Below are 18,236 nucleotides of genomic sequence, written 5' to 3' on the forward strand. Positions count from 1 at the left end.
GAGAACATAAATCTTCAATTCTAATATAATAATCGACATGGAATTTCAGGATGAGATCCGAAAAATCGAGGTTTCGTCAATTTGATGACAAAAGAAAGAAATAATAATTTCTGGGTACTGTTCCAATTATCTCTCAACATTCAGTATGACTCTTTTTTTTAACTAAGTTGGCTATTATGTGAGGTTTATAAAAAGGGTTGTGATATGGTCACCATCAAAATCATAACTCGTCATTTGCCGTTATTATTCGGCCCTTATGAGCTATAACTCGGCGAAGTTAATAACGTCTCAAAACGGCAGAGATAAAATCGGTTACGAAATTAATCATCAGAAACGGACGAATAATCATCAAAGACGCAACGGACGAATAAATGTCTATAAAAGAGAAGGTAAAATAGCTTTCTGCATTCATTCCAAACTGAATATCATCTACTGACTTAAGCATTGGAGTGCCTTTGCAGGTACACTCCTCCTCCTCGGTGTTACTCGCACTCTCATATACACGACGAACACAGGAAGGTCGGACCTCGAAGGACAGGCATTCAACCTAGTGGCACATAGCCCGGCTAATCTCAAGAAGTTATAGCCGATCTACTCACCAGGCAAGATCAATTGGCGCCCACCGTGGGGCCGAGGAAATCACATTTTTTCTTTTGGTCTCATCACTTCCGTCTGCACCCATGGCTGATGTGCCGCCTCCTTCACTGTCCGAACTCATGCGAATGGTAGCTGAGCTGCAACAAGCTAATCAACGGATGGCTGACGAGAACCAGATAATGGCAGCTCAAATTGCCGAACTGAACCATGACCGGATAGAACACAACGATGCTCGTCAGGAGGGAAATGAGGAACATCAGTCCCAACCGACCCATGTTTCAGAAACCACCCAACACGAAGAGCAACAGCCAGAGGACGAGAAAGAAGAGCCTGGAGACTTTGTAGGCCCTTTTACAGAAGAAGTAATGAGTTTCGAATTGCCGAAGAGGTTCACCTTGCCATTGACCCTCACGCCTTATGATGGACTCGGTGATCCGAAGAAATTCGTGAAGAAATTCCGATCAATAATGATCGTCAATGGTGCATCAGATACAGTTTTATGTCGATGTTTTCCGAATTATTTAGACGGTCCTGCACTTGATTGGTTGTGTGCTTTGCCTGCAGGTTCCATCTCCCGCTTTCATCAGTTGGCGAAGTTATTCGAAGAACATTTCGCCGGATCCGCAATATACTTGCACGATTCCGATTACCTGAACACTATCAAACAGGGGCCAAACGAAAGTTTAAAGGACTATATGACTCGCTTCACCAAGGTCGCGATCAGCATACCAGACCTCCACCCCGAAGTCCATCTGCACGCACTAAAAAGCGGCCTCCGACCCGGAAAGTTCCAGGAGACGATCGCAGTAGCAAAACCAAAGACTCTGGCAGAATTCCGAGAAAAAGCAAAAGGCCAAATTGACATCGAGGAGCTCAGACAAGCTCGGAAATCCGACAAATCACTCTTCCGTGACGAAGATAAGAGCTCCTCTCTTAAGAAAAATTTTAAACTAACACCTCGTTTTGATTCTTATACACAGTTTAACACCAAGAGGGAAGACATAATCAAGGAGATCTTGAACTCTAAACTAATCAAACCGCCAAGAAAAGCCGGCACCTACCAGGATACAAGGAACGTGGACAAGTCAAAGTACTGCACTTTCCACCAGAAACACGGGCACAATACCGATGACTGTGTGATCGCCAAAGATCTTCTAGAACGACTGGCACGACAAGGACACCTTGACAAATACATTGGTGGTCACATCCAAAAGCGTGGCTCTAATTCCACAACAACCGATCTCCCTGACCAACACCGAGGAAAAGAAAAGACGTCCTTAGGTCCATACGAATGACCACGAGGTATAATTAATTGCATTTCAGGAGGATACGCAAGTGGAGGACACTCAAATTCGGCAAGAAAAAGATCGTTTAGAACGATATACTCGGCAGACGTATGGAAGCAAAACACCACAATCACTAATCCTCAACCAGAAGTCACTTTCACACATGCCGACTTCAAATCCAACATACAAAATTTGGACGACCCTGTGGTGATCACCCTTCAGCTAGGAGACCTATTAGTAAAGAAAGTACTCTTAGATCCCGGGAGCAGTGCCGACGTTCTGTTTTACTCCACATTTCAAAAGATGAAGCTCAGCGACAACACCCTACAATCCACAGGAGGTGATTTGGTCGGCTTCTCAGGCAAAAGGGTTCCCGTCCTCGGATCAGTGTGGTTACAAACCACACTGGGTGAGCAACCTCTATCCAAAACTAATGATATTCAATATTTAGTAGTTGACTATTTTAGCCCATATAACCTTATTCTCGGCCGACCATTTTTAAATAAATTCGGCGCTATTGTATCTACAGTTCACCTCTGTGTCAAGTTCCCACTGCAGGATCACCAGGTCATTACAATCTATGGAGACCACAAAGAGGCAAGACAATGCTACAACATCAGCATGAAACTCCAAAATCGCTCAACAAAACAAGTCAACAACGTCGGCATAAATCAACAGGAGGACACGCTTGCCGAGCTTGATCCAAGAGCCGATTTCCTTGATCGCCCAAAACCCTCTGATGACCTACAGAAAGTGTACTTCAACGATGACCCTAATAAATTCACATATGTAGGCACCTCACTCAACGCATCCGAGTTTCAAGTTATAACAACCTTCCTACAACAACACGCCGACCTGTTCGCATGGAAACCATTAGATATGCCGGGAATCGACCCACAGATCATCAGCCATAGATTAGCCATAAACTCAGCAATCCGACCAGTACAACAGAAAAAACGCAAACTCGGCGAAGAAAAAAGGAGAGCGTCAATGGAAGAGACACAAAAGTTAATCAACGCAGAATTCATCAAAGAGATCAGGTTCACCACCTGGCTAGCAAATGTGGTAATGGTAAGAAAACAGAACGGTAAGTGGCGCATGTGCGTCGATTTCACTGATTTAAACAAAGCATGCCCAAAAGATTCTTACCCTCTGCCATCCATAGATTCTTTAGTAGACAATGCCTCAGGCTACGCTACTTTAAGCTTTATGGATTCATATTCAGGGTATAACCAAATAATGATGCATCCCTCTGATCAAAATAAAACAGCTTTTATCACCGATTTCGGTAACTATTGTTATAAAGTTATGCCGTTTGGACTAAAGAACGCAGGTGCAACTTACCAACGACTTATGGACAAGGTATTCGCCAAACAAATAGGCAGGAATATTGAAGTTTACGTCGACGATATGGTCGCCAAAACGAAAGTCGGCGATGATCACATCCGCGACCTTACCGAGATATTCGGCCAGATTCGCCAATACAATATGCGTCTCAATCCCGAGAAGTGTGCATTTGCAGTCCAAGGGGGTAAGTTTTTAGGTTTTCTACTAACGTGCAGGGGAATAGAGGCAAATCCAGACAAATGCCGAGCAGTGCTAGACATGACCAGCCCCAAAACAATAAAGGAAGTCCAACGCCTCACAGGACGACTCGCTGCCCTGTCAAGATTTGTTCCCTGCCTTGCCTCAATCTCTATCCCTTTTTTCCAAACAATTAAAAAGAAAAATAAATTTGAATGGAACGACGATTGTGAAAAGGCATTTTCAAAATTAAAAACAACCTTATCACAACCGCCGATTCTACAAAAACCCCTACAAGGGGAGGATTTATTTCTATATCTATCAGTTACTGACTGGGCAATAAGCTCGGCCCTTGTTACAGAAAGAAAAAAGGTTCAGCATCCAGTATACTTCGTCAGCAAGACCCTCCAGCAGGCCGAACTCAACTATCCGAGGATCGAGAAGCTTGCACTAGCACTAATATTCTCGGCGAGACGCCTCCGACCTTACTTCCAAAGCCACGTTATCCACGTCAGAACCGATCACCCACTAAGACAAGTTCTCCACAAACCAGAAATTGCAGGTAGACTCATTAAATGGGCAGTTGAACTATCAGAATTCGACATCAAATACCAACCTCGGGGACCGATCAAGTCACAATTCCTCGCAGATTTCCTCGCCGAACTTACAATGCCCTCAGAAGAGGACCATCCAAAACAATGGACCTTGTATGTAGACGGCTCTTCCAATAATGAAGGTTGCGGGGCCGGAATTCGTCTGGAGGACAGCGACGGATTCATATTGGAACACTCAATACACCTCGCTTTCAAAGCGAGCAACAATCAATCTGAATATGAAGCACTACTCGCCGGATTACGACTCTGTCTAGATCTTCAGATCTCCTCCATCAAGGTATTCTGTGATTCATTGTTAGTCGTACAGCAGGTAAATGATCTATTTCAGGTAAAAGACCCCCTACTATCTAAATATTTGCTATTAGTAAAAAAGTTAACAAAAAAATTTTTTAAATTTGAGATACAGCATATACCACGTGAACAAAATCAAAGAGCGGATATCTTATCCAAGCTCGGAAGTACACAATCCGATCTATCAACATTACATCAGTTCACAATAAACTCACCCACTGTTACTCTAACAACCGTGTTAAGTGCTTCACAGGAAACAGATTGGAGAAGCGACTTTATACATTATTTACAAACAGGTAACATTCCACCAGGGGCCACGACTGATAAAAAGTTCCGCCGCCAAGCATCTTACTTCACAATACTCAATGGGACGTTATATCGCAGAGGATTTACTCGCCCCCTCCTCAAATGCCTGAGCAAAACAGAAGCAGACATAGCGTTAGCAGAGGCACATGAAGGAATCCGTGGCACGCACACAGGGGCTCGAAGCCTAACATCAAAAATCCTCCGAGCCGGATTTTTCTGGCCAACTATGAAACGCGACAGCGAACAAAAAATAAGATCCTGCAACAAATGCCAAAGACACGCACCACTGATACACATCCCCGCCGAACAAATGCATCATTCAGATATCAGCTGGCCATTTAACCAGTGGGGTTTGGATATACTCGGACCGTTTCCTACGGCACCGGGCCAGGTAAAGTTCCTTATTTTCGGAATTGACTATTTCTCCAAATGGGTTGAAGCCCAACCTTTAGCAAAAATAACATCACAACACATAATCTCATTCACATGGAAGAACATTATTTGCCGTTTTGGAATACCTCAACATATCACAACTGACAACGGCCGCCAGTTTGCCGATCAGAAATTTCAATCTTTTTTGCAGAATCTTAAAATAAAGCAGCACTTTGCCTCCGTCGAACATCCTCAAACAAACGGACAAGCTGAGGCTGCAAACAAGGTCATCCTGCAGGCACTAAAGAAAAAACTCGACGACGCCAAAGGACTATGGGCCGAGTTAATTCCTGAAGTACTTTGGGGATACAACACCACCCCACAAACATCAACAAAGGAAACGCCATTTAGACTGGTTTATGGGTCTGAAGCAATGATCCCTCTAGAAATCTCCCAGCAATCCATCCGAACATATATGAATAATCAAGCAGAAAGTCGGAGATCCGAGCTCGACCTCATCAAAGAAGTACGAGACATCGCCGCCCTGAAGCAACGCGCATCACAACAAGTAATAGCTCGTCAATATAACAAGTCGGTCAGAAATAGATCCTTCGCTAAGGGAGACCTAGTCCTCCGCAAAACAGAAGCTGCTCGGAAGCCATCAACACATGGAAAGCTAGCCGCCAATTGGGACGGCCCCTACCGAGTTTCCGAAGCGCTCGGCCAAGGAGCATACAAACTAGAATCATTAGATGGTAAAATCTTCCCTAACACATGGAACGTGTCTTCTTTAAAAAAGTATTATAGTTAAAAGGCAGGGACAGGCTGGTACTCTTTTTCCTACTACCAAGATTTTATCCCAAAGGGTTTTGCTTGGAGAGGTTTTAACGAGGCCAGCCTACCTGCACCTTTGTGTATAAAAGATTCACAAAAACCTCCGAATATAAATATGTCTTATCTTTGCTACTCTATCAATTCAATCTTATCAATCTGTCAATACAGCTCGAATATATAGCGCAACTAAAGCTACATATTAAACCGCAAAAATCGGAACACAATCCGAACTATCACAAAACAAGCTTTTATATAAAGCACCAAAACAGACTTTCAACCAAGTCATTTCAAACAAAGTTCAGAAAATCAAGCCACCATACTGTTATCAGTAATACAAACATATACAAAGCAAAAAAAAAAAAAAAACCCAAAAACAGAAATCTCCTAAAAACCTAAACATTATCAGCCTCGCCCTCTGCATCCCCCTCGTCTTCAACAAGCTGCCCATCTCGAACAATTTTCCCAGGATCCATGCTAGAAAGATCGGCATCCGGAACCAGAAACTTCACTTGCAACCTTGCCCTTTCGAAACCCTCAACAAATGAATCCAATATCTCATCCGCCTTCTTCTTCTCCATATCCTTGAACTGAGCGGTTACCTCAATCAGGCGACTTTGCAAGCTTACCAAGTCACTCTCCTTTTTCTTCAAGTCCTCAACATCCTTGGAATAACTTTCCTTAGTCTCTTTCAATACCTTCTCTGTCTCGGTTAAACGACCTTGAAGTTCGGCAGCAAGTTTTTTATATTTAACCAGCTCTTCCTTCAAAACAGGTATCTCCCCCTTTTCCGCAACAACCCCCTTATATTTCAACTCCTGACTTCGCCCAAGGCTTGCAAGCCGCAACCCAACAACCTACAGAACAAATGAAATCATAAAATTACTAAATAAAAGGCAGCATAAAACAACAAGCTTACTACCTGCATGTATTGTCCAATAGCCATATCCCCCACTTCTTTAGCAAGAGTTACATCAGCCGACGATTGACAATACTCGTCCACAACAGCCATGTAAGGATACTCCTTTCCCCAAACTGAAAAAGCTTCACTTTCTTCAGACATCTCATGAAGCCTTTTCTGATTTCCCATAAAAGCATGTATCTCTTCTAGAGGGACAGCTAACTCTTTTCCATCTGAATCATCTGATAGCTCCACAAGTTCAGATCCTTTTCTTTTCTTCGCAATCACCTTCCTCCGACCTTGACGGGGCTGCGAAACCTCGGCACCCCCAACAACCTTCTCAGCATTTGACGAAGATACCTCCTTATCCAGATTCTTACTCTTAAACCGACTCCTCAACGATGCCGCAGAAACACCCGGATACTTCCCACCTACAAAAAACAATTCGTTTTAAAGTTTCTCAGAAAAAAAAATGAAAACAGAGGGACATCAACATGAACCCTAAAAAACTCACCTAGATACTCTACAACAGCAACTTTATCATCCTCCCACTTCAGCAACTCATACATTGATATCAAATCTTTTCGATCAACATTTTCCACCAAATATTCTATTAAACACTCATTCCTCGGAGATATCACCTCTGGGCCGAGTATATTTTGCGGCTCCGAGCACCAAAACAAAGGAAACTTTTCGCCAAGATTCTCATCTATATAAAACGGAAATTGCTCCTCCGAACTTCTAATCTAAAAATACATCTCTTTGAAATCTTTGAAAGAAGACTTATACAGTTTGAAGATAGCAAAGCCCGGAGTACTATTAAAATTAACCCACCCCCCTTTCCACACCCCTTTAGCTTGAAACAAACAAAAGAATAACGAAACAGATGGCGGTTCCTCTAAATATTCCATCAAGACTTCAAAAGATCTCATGAAAGCCCATCCATTAGGATGAAGCTGAGAGGGAGCACAGTTAAGTTGTTTCAGAATCTGACACTCAAAATCCGTAAACGGAAGCCTCACTCGCAACTCTTCAACTACGCAACTATGCATGTAAAAGAAACCAAACCCCAACTCTCGATGAAAAATCCTATCCTCCACACTACATGGCAACAATTCCACCTTCACCCCAGAACCTGCCCTCACTATCATATTCGCATCAACCTCCCTCACCGCCACCTCATCACAGAAAAGAGACACCCGTGATTTAACATCTTCACTCACCCAGTCGTAAGACCAATCCACCCTATCCTTTTTCTCTCTCTCAAAACCCATTAATTCAAAATCAGAATAACAGAAGAAAGAAGAAAAGGGAAAAGACAAAAGCACAGAAATAAATCAGAAACAGAAAAGAGGACTCGTACCTCTCTTACTCATTCTTCAATATGCAAGCGTATAGCACACAAACAACACAAACAAACGGAAAAGGCTAAATGAAGCCAGGCAACTAAAGGGACGGATAACAAACCCAAAAGGCACATCAAACAGTGAGCCAAGTATTGGGAATCAACAAACTTAAATGCAACCATCACCCTTTCTCTTTCATCAGAAAGTAACGGACACGACTCCCCACGTCCCCAAAAAAAAATAAAAAAAAATATATAAAAAAAATAAAATTTTAAAACACTGAGACATCTTTTAATGAAGTAAGTTGATCTGGGGGCTTATCCACTAACCCACGCAAACCGAGTTATAGCTCATAAAAAACAAAAATAAAGCTCAACCTGCTTCATTAAAATCTTCCTCAGGCTAAGCTTGGGGGCTGTGATATGGTCACCATCAAAATCATAACTCGTCATTTGCCGTTATTATTCGGCCCTTATGAGCTATAACTCGGCGAAGTTAATAACGTCTCAAAACGGCAGAGATAAAATCGGTTACGAAATTAATCATCAGAAACGGACGAATAATCATCAAAGACGCAACGGACGAATAAATGTCTATAAAAGAGAAGGTAAAATAGCTTTCTGCATTCATTCCAAACTGAATATCATCTACTGACTTAAGCATTGGAGTGCCTTTGCAGGTACACTCCTCCTCCTCGGTGTTACTCGCACTCTCATATACACGACGAACACAGGAAGGTCGGACCTCGAAGGACAGGCATTCAACCTAGTGGCACATAGCCCGGCTAATCTCAAGAAGTTATAGCCGATCTACTCACCAGGCAAGATCAGGTTGCATTTTTTTTTTGGGGTTGAAATCGCAGATAAAAAGGTCGCATTCAAATGGAAATTTGTTTCCTATATGAACAATTAGGACTTTATATTTTGAAATGAATAATTAGAGACTTGTTTTGCTTCTTTGGTTGTGATTTCTTTTAGATGATTATATTAAGATGATTTGATTTTAATTTTTTATTGTATAAAGAAATTTTTTTATCACCACACTAAATTAGTCTTTTAACAAAAAAATAAAAAATATATTTGTCTTCTTATAATTATTTATAAGAATATTTTAATACATATAATGATATAATATTTTTTAAAAAATAAATACTGACAAAAATAAATATAAGGGTTAAATATGATTTTGGTTCTTAATGTATAGGCCGAAAATTTTTTCGTCTTCACCCTTTTTTTACATACAAAATCGTCCCCAAGATTTAATTTAGTTTTAAAATCGTCATTTTTACTTAAATTTTATAATTTATGACCAAAATATTTTTTAAATAAAAAAGTATAAAATAAAATAAGAAGGAAAAAAAGTAAAGGGAACAATGAGTTGGAGAAAGAGAAGGGGGGAGAAAGAGAATGGAGAGAGGGGAAGGGGAGAAGGGGGAAGGAAAGGTGGTGATGTCCCCTGTGATGGAGAGGACGGATGCCACTCACACAGATGAAACAAAGGGAAAAAAAAGAAAAAAAAGAGAAAGGGAAGAACAGAGAGGGAGAAAAGGGGGAAGGAGAAATAGAGAGCAAGAGAGGAGAAATGGAGAAGAGAGGGATTGGAAGGGAGAGGGAGACCGCGTTCAGTGTCGCCGCCACCATGCCCTGTTGTCGTCCATCCCGTTTAGCCACTGTCGAGCCATTGCCGAAGAGAGAGAGAGAGACGCGCAAAGTTCAAGAGGAGAGATAGGGCTAATCTACTGTTCTTCCTCTGGTTCCATTGTTCTTCTGCAATTTTGATTCTAATTCTATTCTTCTGCTTCTGATTTTTACTGTTGTTGTTGATTATTCTGCTTCTGTTTCTATTTTTTTTATTCTTCAGATTGAGAGAGATGGTGATAGTTTATCTTCTCTTCTTGTCTTCTACTGTTGTTGCTAGTTAAAATTGTTCTATTGCTGCTAGTTGAAATTATTCTGTTGCTGTTGTTGTTGTTGCTTTTTTTTTTATCATATTGGCTATGCTTCTGATTTCATTGTTGTTGCTAATATTGTAACGAAGAAGAAGAAAAAGAAAAAGAGATGTTGCTGTAATGGAGAAGAAGGAAAGTGAGTATTTTGAGTATTTTGGTGAAGAAGGAGAAGTGTATTTTGATCCGAAGGACGATTTTAAAATTAAGTTAAATCTTGGGAATGATTTTGTTTGCAAAAAATGATTAGGAAAAAAAAATTTTCGACCTATACCTTAAAGACCAAAATCGTACTTAACCCTAAATATAACCTACTGATGCATGAGCATCTTAGCTAGTTTAATAAGATGTTTTTGCTAGTTTAGAACTTAGTTTTATGAATTTCTTAAGTAATAAGCAAGCATTTACATACATTATCTTGCATGCATGAGTACATCAAAAGTGTGGTTGTTTCATGAGGATAAGAGAGCAAAGAATGCAGGAAGTAGTGTCAACTGTCAAGGAATTTGGTGGATCAAATGAACTTCATTACATTAGAACAACTTACATGAAATTATGAACTAACAAACTTTGATGCACTCTGTTTGGTTAAATACAGGAGAAGCAGAGATGGGAAGAATGGACCCTCTCGAGGACGCTTGCATGCAAGCTTGCACAAGCAAGCACCAGCCCAAGAAGCCACGCTCGCATTCCAGTGCTCGGTGGCAAGCGCACTGCTCCCCTGGAGCATGCACGCTTACCCTCAACGCTCTCATGAGAGCGCCCACCAAGAACGGCAGCACCATAGGCCTCAGCGCTCCCCACCAGCGTTTGCTGCCAAGAGCGCCGACACAAGTCCTTGCAGTGCTCTCCAACAGTGCTTGCCTTAGCACTCCCTAATGGAGGAAGACTTCCCTACTAATTCTCTAAAGAAGAAGAAATCAAAGAACAAGAAAAAAAAAGCCTCTGATCTACATGTCATTCCCTCCCCGACTTCATTTGGTTGCGTATTGGAGAAGGAATTCTGAGCTTCCAGCTTTGTGGAACCTTCTGATAGATACCAAGTTAGGACTTGCTAAGATGCCTTTGGAGAACACCTTGCTAGGAATTTAGAGAATGCTCCTCCGCTAGGCTACCTACGTCCGGGATGCCGAAGTGGAGATTTCAAACCTTCGCTCCGAGTTCATGATGAAGGATAAAGAAATTGATAATGCTAACTCCCAAATTAAGAGCTTGAATGACTTAATGGCTGCTCTTCAAGAGAAGCCCATCACCCTTAAAGATGAGGTTAAGAGCATGGAGGAGGCAAAGTTTTCTTCTGATTCGAAGATGGAGAATCTGAAGAAACAAGTTTCTGAGCTCATGCCACAAATTGAAACCCGGGTGGGGTGTTTCATGCTGAACAAAACATCCTTAACCATATTAAACTCTTAACTCCCAACTTGGAAGTCTCGGAAAGTTAGTGCTTTCAAGAAAATGGTGGATGGGAAGGTTGTTGAGATTTTATAATTTCTCTTTAAATTTTCTAAGTATTTTGAACTGTGTAGTTTGTTTTGTTTTGGTAAACAAGTACTTTTTCTGCTTTCTTGGGAGATAGTTAGTTCTATTAAAACTATATTTGACTAGGCTAAGTCGTCACAACTTTATTGTCTTTTAAATTTTATAATTGCACTTTTACATTTACCGTTTTTCCGATATTAGCATTTATCGCACTTTTACTACCACTTATACGACTGTAGCATTGAACAACTTTTATTTTGCCATTGTTTTGGCTTCAAACACTTAAATATATTAATATTTAATATCTATGCTCGTTAAATAAGCAATAATAACATAAACATATGCAACAAAATAACAATTACTAAATCATGTAGTGTTATTCAAGTAAAAAAATTTTGAAAATAAGAAGGCCTCATTATAAACCTAAATCCATGGAAAAAAGTGCCTTTATTCTAACATGGGAAGCTCCTAAGAGTAATACCTTTTAAATGAACAACATTCCATGTTTTCAATACCTCGGAACCATCTAAGTATTCTAGCTTGTATACCCCTTTGCCCAGATTCTCTTGAACCCTAAAGGGCCCTTTCCAAGTTGGTGCTAACCTTCTTTGAGATTCTGAGGTCCCTACGCCAGCTTGCTTAAGCACCAAGTCCCCTGCTCAGAAACTCCTTAGTCTGACTTTACTATTATACCTTTTCGCAACCTTTTGCTTTAATGCTTGTTCAGCTAAATTGGCGGCTACCTTGACCTCGTCAACGAGGTCAAGATTTTCATGATGCTCCAAGCTCTCGAGAAGCAATCTTGGACTAGGCTCTCCAACTTTCACCGAGATCACTGCTTTCTCACCATAAGAAAGTTTGAATAGTGTTTCATCAGTAGTAGATTGAATTGTAGTGTGATAAGACCATAATATTGACCATAACTCGTAAGCCCATGAGATCAGAGAGTCATCTAGTCGCTTCTTTAATCCTTTCAAGATTACCTTGTTTGTGGCATTAGCCTGTCCATTTTCTTGAGGATTCTCTATTGAAGCAAATAGTTGGTAAATTTTCAGTCCACTCAAAAGATCACAAAATATAGAATCTGTGAATTGTGTCCCGTTACCCGTAACGATGACCTCGGGAATTTCAAACCTCGTGAGTACCTCTTGATGGTGTTTTTATGGAAAACGAATTTTCCAAACACATAGATCTAACCGGCAAGTATACCGGATCGCATCAAGTAGTAATAACTCACTTAGAGTGAGGTCGATCCCACAAGGATTGATGGATCAAGCAACTTTAGTGGGTGATTAGTTTAGTCAAGCTAACATTTAATGAATTGTGTGAAATTGAGTAACAGAATGTAAATTTGCATGGAATTTAAATTGCAGAAAGTAAAGTGGCAGGAAACTTAAAGAGCAAGAAAAGTAGATTGACAAAATCTTAAATGACAAGAAATGTAAATTGCATCAAATGTAAAGGGGATTGGGTGCAGGGGATTTAAAATTCAACAAGAAAATGTAAAGAGCAATCAAGTAGAGGAGTAAAAGATGAAATAAGTGCAGCAGATTTAAACAGAAATGGAAAATTTCTTGAAGAAGCAACACAGAATGTAATTAAGCTCAATTGTGAAATTTAAAGAGACAAATGAAGATCTCAGGGAATCAAAGAGATTAGAAAACAAGTCTAGATCTCAATCCCTTCCTTGATCCAACAGCAAACAAGATGCAGGAAAATTAAAGATGAAAGCAATGAAGAAAACTTTGATTCAAATCACAATTCACTTGAAAGTTTGCAGAAGAAGAACAAGAGAGGTTGCAGATGGAGAATGAAAACAGAATTTCTTCCAATCTCCACCCAAGATTCAAAACAGAAAATGAAAACTAAGAGAGAGCTCTCAAATCCTAATGCTCCCTAGTGGAGCTAGCCTCTTTCTAATTGAGCTCCTATTAGAGCCAACCTCCCTTCTGAAATGAGAGTGAGGCCCTTTATATAGGCATTTTACAAAATGAAAATAAAATGAAATTGAAATTAAAACAAATTCACAAAATGAAATTCCTAATCTAGCTTCTCTGTGTGCCTTTGAGTCATGTTGAGTGGGCTTTGCTTGCTTTGGATTTGAGGAGAAATGGGTCTTGGATGGCCTTGATTCAATTTGGTGAGGAATTGAATTTATATGAAATTGAACTTTTGGCCCATGATTATTTGCTCCCAGGAGGCTGCCCTGCCCTTGTGGAGGGCAGAGCAGGAAATGGTTTATGCGGCTTCATTGCGTGCGTGCTTGGTGTGTGTGATACGTCAGGATGCTGCCCTGCCCTTGTGGAGGGCAGGGCAGAGTTGCCATGGTGCACCAAGTGCTGCCCGTGCGTGCTTGGTGCTGGCCGTGCCAAGTTGTGTGCGCGCCTAAGCTCCTTGCCTTTACTTCCTTGAAGGTCTTGTGTTCGAACCTTGGTGAAAGCACTTGAGGAGCAATTTTTCCTTAATTTTCCATGAAGAGAGCACGACATTGCCCTGCTCTCCAAGAGGGCAGAGCAGAAAAATGAGCGCTACTTTGCTTTGGGGTGAGGCTCCAGCTTCGAACCTTGGTGGAAGCATATTGGTTTATTTTTGCTTATTTTTGGCCCTTAAAGATGCCTTTCATTCATGCCTCAATTTTACGCCAAATATAGATTGCTATATATCGTTGGAAAGGTCTGAATGTCAGCTTTCCAACGCAACTGGAAGCACATCAATTGGACATTTGTAGCTCAAGTTATAGCCCTTTGAAGGAGGCATGGTCATGTTGTGAGAGCCCAGATTTTACCTTAGCGAAAATTCTTGCTTCCAACCTCACTTTGCATCACGATTCTGCTCTGCCCTTGGCAAGAGCAGGGCAGTGTGTGCTGATTGCCTATTCTCCTTTAATTTGGTCATGGGCCACGCTTTTAAAAGCATGGCCTAAGGCTCCAAAGTGTGCTCCAACTTCAAAGTGTGTCCCAAAGCTCTTTTTTTCTCCTTTTTTTGTGCTTCTTTGCTTCTTTTTCTTCTTATTTCCTACAAGATTTATAAAATTAAAAGATCAAGGAAATCTTCCAATTAAGCACAAAAGAATGTAATATTTAAGCACTAATCATCAATTTCTTGTATGAAAAAGCATAGAAAAATAGGTATATGATGACATGTCATCACAACACCAAACTTAAACCTTGCTTGTCCCCAAGCAAGAAAAGAATCATGCAATAGAAATTGACAATCCAAGGTAAGAAGAGTAGCAAGTTAATGTTCATGGCAAGCTAGTTTTCTATGCATGCTACAATTACAAAAGAGATGTAAATGATTGATGCTTCTATCTAGCTCAATTTATGAAATCTTTTTCTTATAATTCTTCCTTGAAACAAGCTTTTGATTTTTTTTTAGCTTCTCCTTTTGGGTGCTTTGCCCCATGAGTTGATAACAAAGCTACGACTTCTAAATGCTTTGTTTTCAAGTATTACCACTTGATACATAAGCACCACAAGCATTTAATTAGAGGACTTCATTTCACTCATATATTTTTTTTTGACTCTCTAATCATTGATGCTCAGAACCTTGAGCTTTGAGGGAGTGCTTTTGCACTTGAGCCTAGCCTTGACTTCTAAGTGTTTTGTTTTCAAGCATTTGGCTTGATACATAAACACCACAAGCACTTAACAAATAAATTGCGATTGGTACTCAGAGCCTTCAGCTTTCTCATTCTTTCCCTTTTTCTTTTCTTGCTTTAATTGTATTTGCTTCTTCAAGGTTTTCATGATTTCAAAAGATTTCACAAAATTTACTAGATGAAAAACTTCAATTAAATAAAATCCAATGCAATTGAGCAACAATCAATCATACTAGCTTTCCAATACTTGTATGCACATGCTAAATTCTTCTTTAATTCCTTGTTTGTTTATGATCATGATGCTTTTTTGCTTTTAAACTCACAAAACTCAAGTTGGTAGTCATAATGGTACAGCACCATATTGTAAATCAAATTCAAGCTATGCTTAGTCATACCACACATGCATACAGAAAATATAAAGACAATCATGCAATTTAAAGTGCTGGAAATAAAGGAGAGGAAAAGGAACTTTACAACCTTGTAGTTCATCTTCATTATTGTTGTCCTTTTTCCTCTATTCTTCCTCTTTCCCTTGCCAAACTCAGAATGCTTGCTCATCCTCAAGCAACAATTAGAACAATGGCTATGGGGCTAAAATGGATCATGAATGTCTTATACAATGAAATGTTAGTAGTACATGTGTTTTAAGCAAGCAAAATGAAAGATAATAATCAAGGCACCAGAGACAGAGACATTTTGATTGCAAACATAAGAAGGTGAGCACAATACATTGCATAAAAGATAAGTGGCACACCAAACTTAGTGTGACACTTTCACTTGGAACTGATGCAAGTATCTAGTAGACATGGGAACCAAATTTTTGTTGCATAGCAACACCAAACTTAGAATGCAATCATATGTCAATTTATTTGAATACTAAGCAAATGAAACTGTTATATGTTAAGTACAATCACCAAGCCAAGAATCTGTCATGAATAAAGCTCTCTTGGTAATGTATTAACAAAAACAGTTGAAAAAAGAAAACTTAAAAATAAAGAGGTAACTAAAACAAAGAGAATGCAAACGAACTATCAAAACAAAAGAAAAATAACAATGCAAAGGCAATATGATTATGCAGACAAGTGATGTTGCTGGATGAGTTGCATAGAAAAATAGGTGGCACACCAAACTTAGAATCTTGGTGTGTCACTTTCATTTTTTTGATTTGATGCAATCATCCAAAAAGATTGAAAACAATGTGTTGCATGGCAACACCAAACTTAGAATGTAACCATATGCCAATTTATTGAATTTAAACAAAGCAAAGAACGAAAACAAAGTAGAGAAGAGAAATTATACCTACGGTTGGGTTACCTCCCAACAAGTGCTCTTTTAGTGTCATTAGCTTGACATGTTGCTCTTCACTTTCTTCCTCTTCTTCCAGTTTGTTAAGAGGAATGACCTCAAGGGATGAGAAGTTTCAGCTATTGTCCCCTTTCTTGGTTTCCTCTCAGCAAGCTTTCTTTTGAAATTGGCTTGGTTGAGCTTGCTTGCTTGATCAGGGGGAGGATTGTTTGCAGTTGACCTTTTCTTGAATGTTGTCCTTGATATCTTGGTCACAATCCTCTTCTTGGTGCTTTTGTTAATTGCCTTCACTTCCTTGAATCCAGGTTTTGGTTGCTGTGTGATTGTTGGAGTGATTTCTTTATCAAGAGCCTCTTGCATTGGTGGTTCCATGAGCTTTTCCTTCATGTACTTCTCTACTTCGGTTGAATGTGACTTCTCTTGAATGTCTTCCTCCCTTTCTTCTTCACGATCTTCCATTAATGCCTCTGGGAGGGAATCTTTGTGTTTTATTGTCACCTCAAGTGGCTCTTGTGAATGTAGAATCCTTGGCTCATGTCCAAATACTTCCACCACATCTTCCTTTTTCACTGAAATTTCACTTGCCACAGAGGCTTCCTCATCTTGCTTTTCCATTTCCTCACCCATAAATTGGTCTTCATCCTCTCTGTTTGATGGTTCTAAGTTCCTCCTTGTTTGCTCTAAGGGCTCATTCATCTTCTTGAGGATGATTTCTTTCCAGGATTGGGGTTGTGTGTATCTTTCCACGAGTTTTCTATGTATTTCAATGGCTTGAAGGTAATCCTCATCTGGTGGTTCAAGAGATGAAGGTTGAGAGTAATTTTGGTGACGTGGATATATTGTGGTGAAGCTGTGTTGAGGGGTGTGGAATGAGTTGTGTGATTGATGGGATGACTTGTATGGATTTTGGAGGAAACTTTGTGTTGAGGCATAATCTAGTGATGAACAATTTTCAAATGAGAAACCGGGACGTGAGGTCGGACATTCTCTCATGTGACTTGACTGCTCAGAATTTGCAGTTTCTTGGTAATACTCCCAGCCACCATTAGAATAATGACTTGCATCATTTTGTGGTGGAGGAAAATATCCCATATGATTTTCTTTCTCATCTTGTGTTTCTGAAGCATTTCTCCATGGATTGGAGTGCTCAGAATCTGTGATTTCTTGGTGATATTCCCAACCACCATTAGAGATTGGTGATGGTGGGTGATATCCCATAAAATTTTGTTTGACCATAAGATGAGTTGAACTCCATTTGTATTTTGTAAACATCAATGAAATTTGAAATTCATGTCACAGAGAAAGAATTTCTTAGTGAGGCAATAACTCAAACACCTTGCTATCAATTTAAAACAGAGAACAAAAACAAAAAAATGCTTGATCTAGACTTCTCACCCACTTAATCATTGTTGATCTAATCAATCCCCGGCAACGGCGCCAAAAACTTGATGGTGTTTTTATGGAAAACGAATTTTCCAAACACATAGATCTAACCGGCAAGTATACCGGGTCACATCAAGTAGTAATAACTCACTTATAGTGAGGTCGATCCCACAGGGATTGATGGATCAAGCAACTTTAGTGGGTGATTAGTTTAGTCAAGCTAACATTTAATGAATTGTGTGAAATTGAGTAACAGAATGTAAATTTGCAGGGAATTTAAATTGCAGAAAGTAAAGTGGCAGGAAACTTAAAGAGCAAGAAAAGTAGATTGACAAAATCTTAAATGACAAGAAATGTAAATTGCATCAAATGTAAAGGGGATTGGGTGCAGGGGATTTAAAATTCAACAAGAAAATGTAAAGAGCAATCAAGCAGAGGAGTAAAAGATGAAATAA

General features: G+C 39.9%; 1 protein-coding gene across 1 annotated transcript; it reads left to right on the forward strand.

The window, feature by feature from the left end:
* The first annotated feature begins 680 nt into the window (after positions 1–680).
* On the forward strand, positions 681–1,892 carry LOC130949380 (uncharacterized). The gene has a single exon (XM_057878120.1). It carries the CDS (start codon positions 681–683, stop codon positions 1,890–1,892), a length of 1,212 nt encoding a protein of 403 aa, XP_057734103.1.
* Positions 1,893–18,236: the final 16,344 nt, after the last annotated feature.

This window comes from Arachis stenosperma, chromosome 9 (assembly GCF_014773155.1).
Source record: "Arachis stenosperma cultivar V10309 chromosome 9, arast.V10309.gnm1.PFL2, whole genome shotgun sequence".
NCBI lineage: Eukaryota > Viridiplantae > Streptophyta > Magnoliopsida > Fabales > Fabaceae > Arachis > Arachis stenosperma.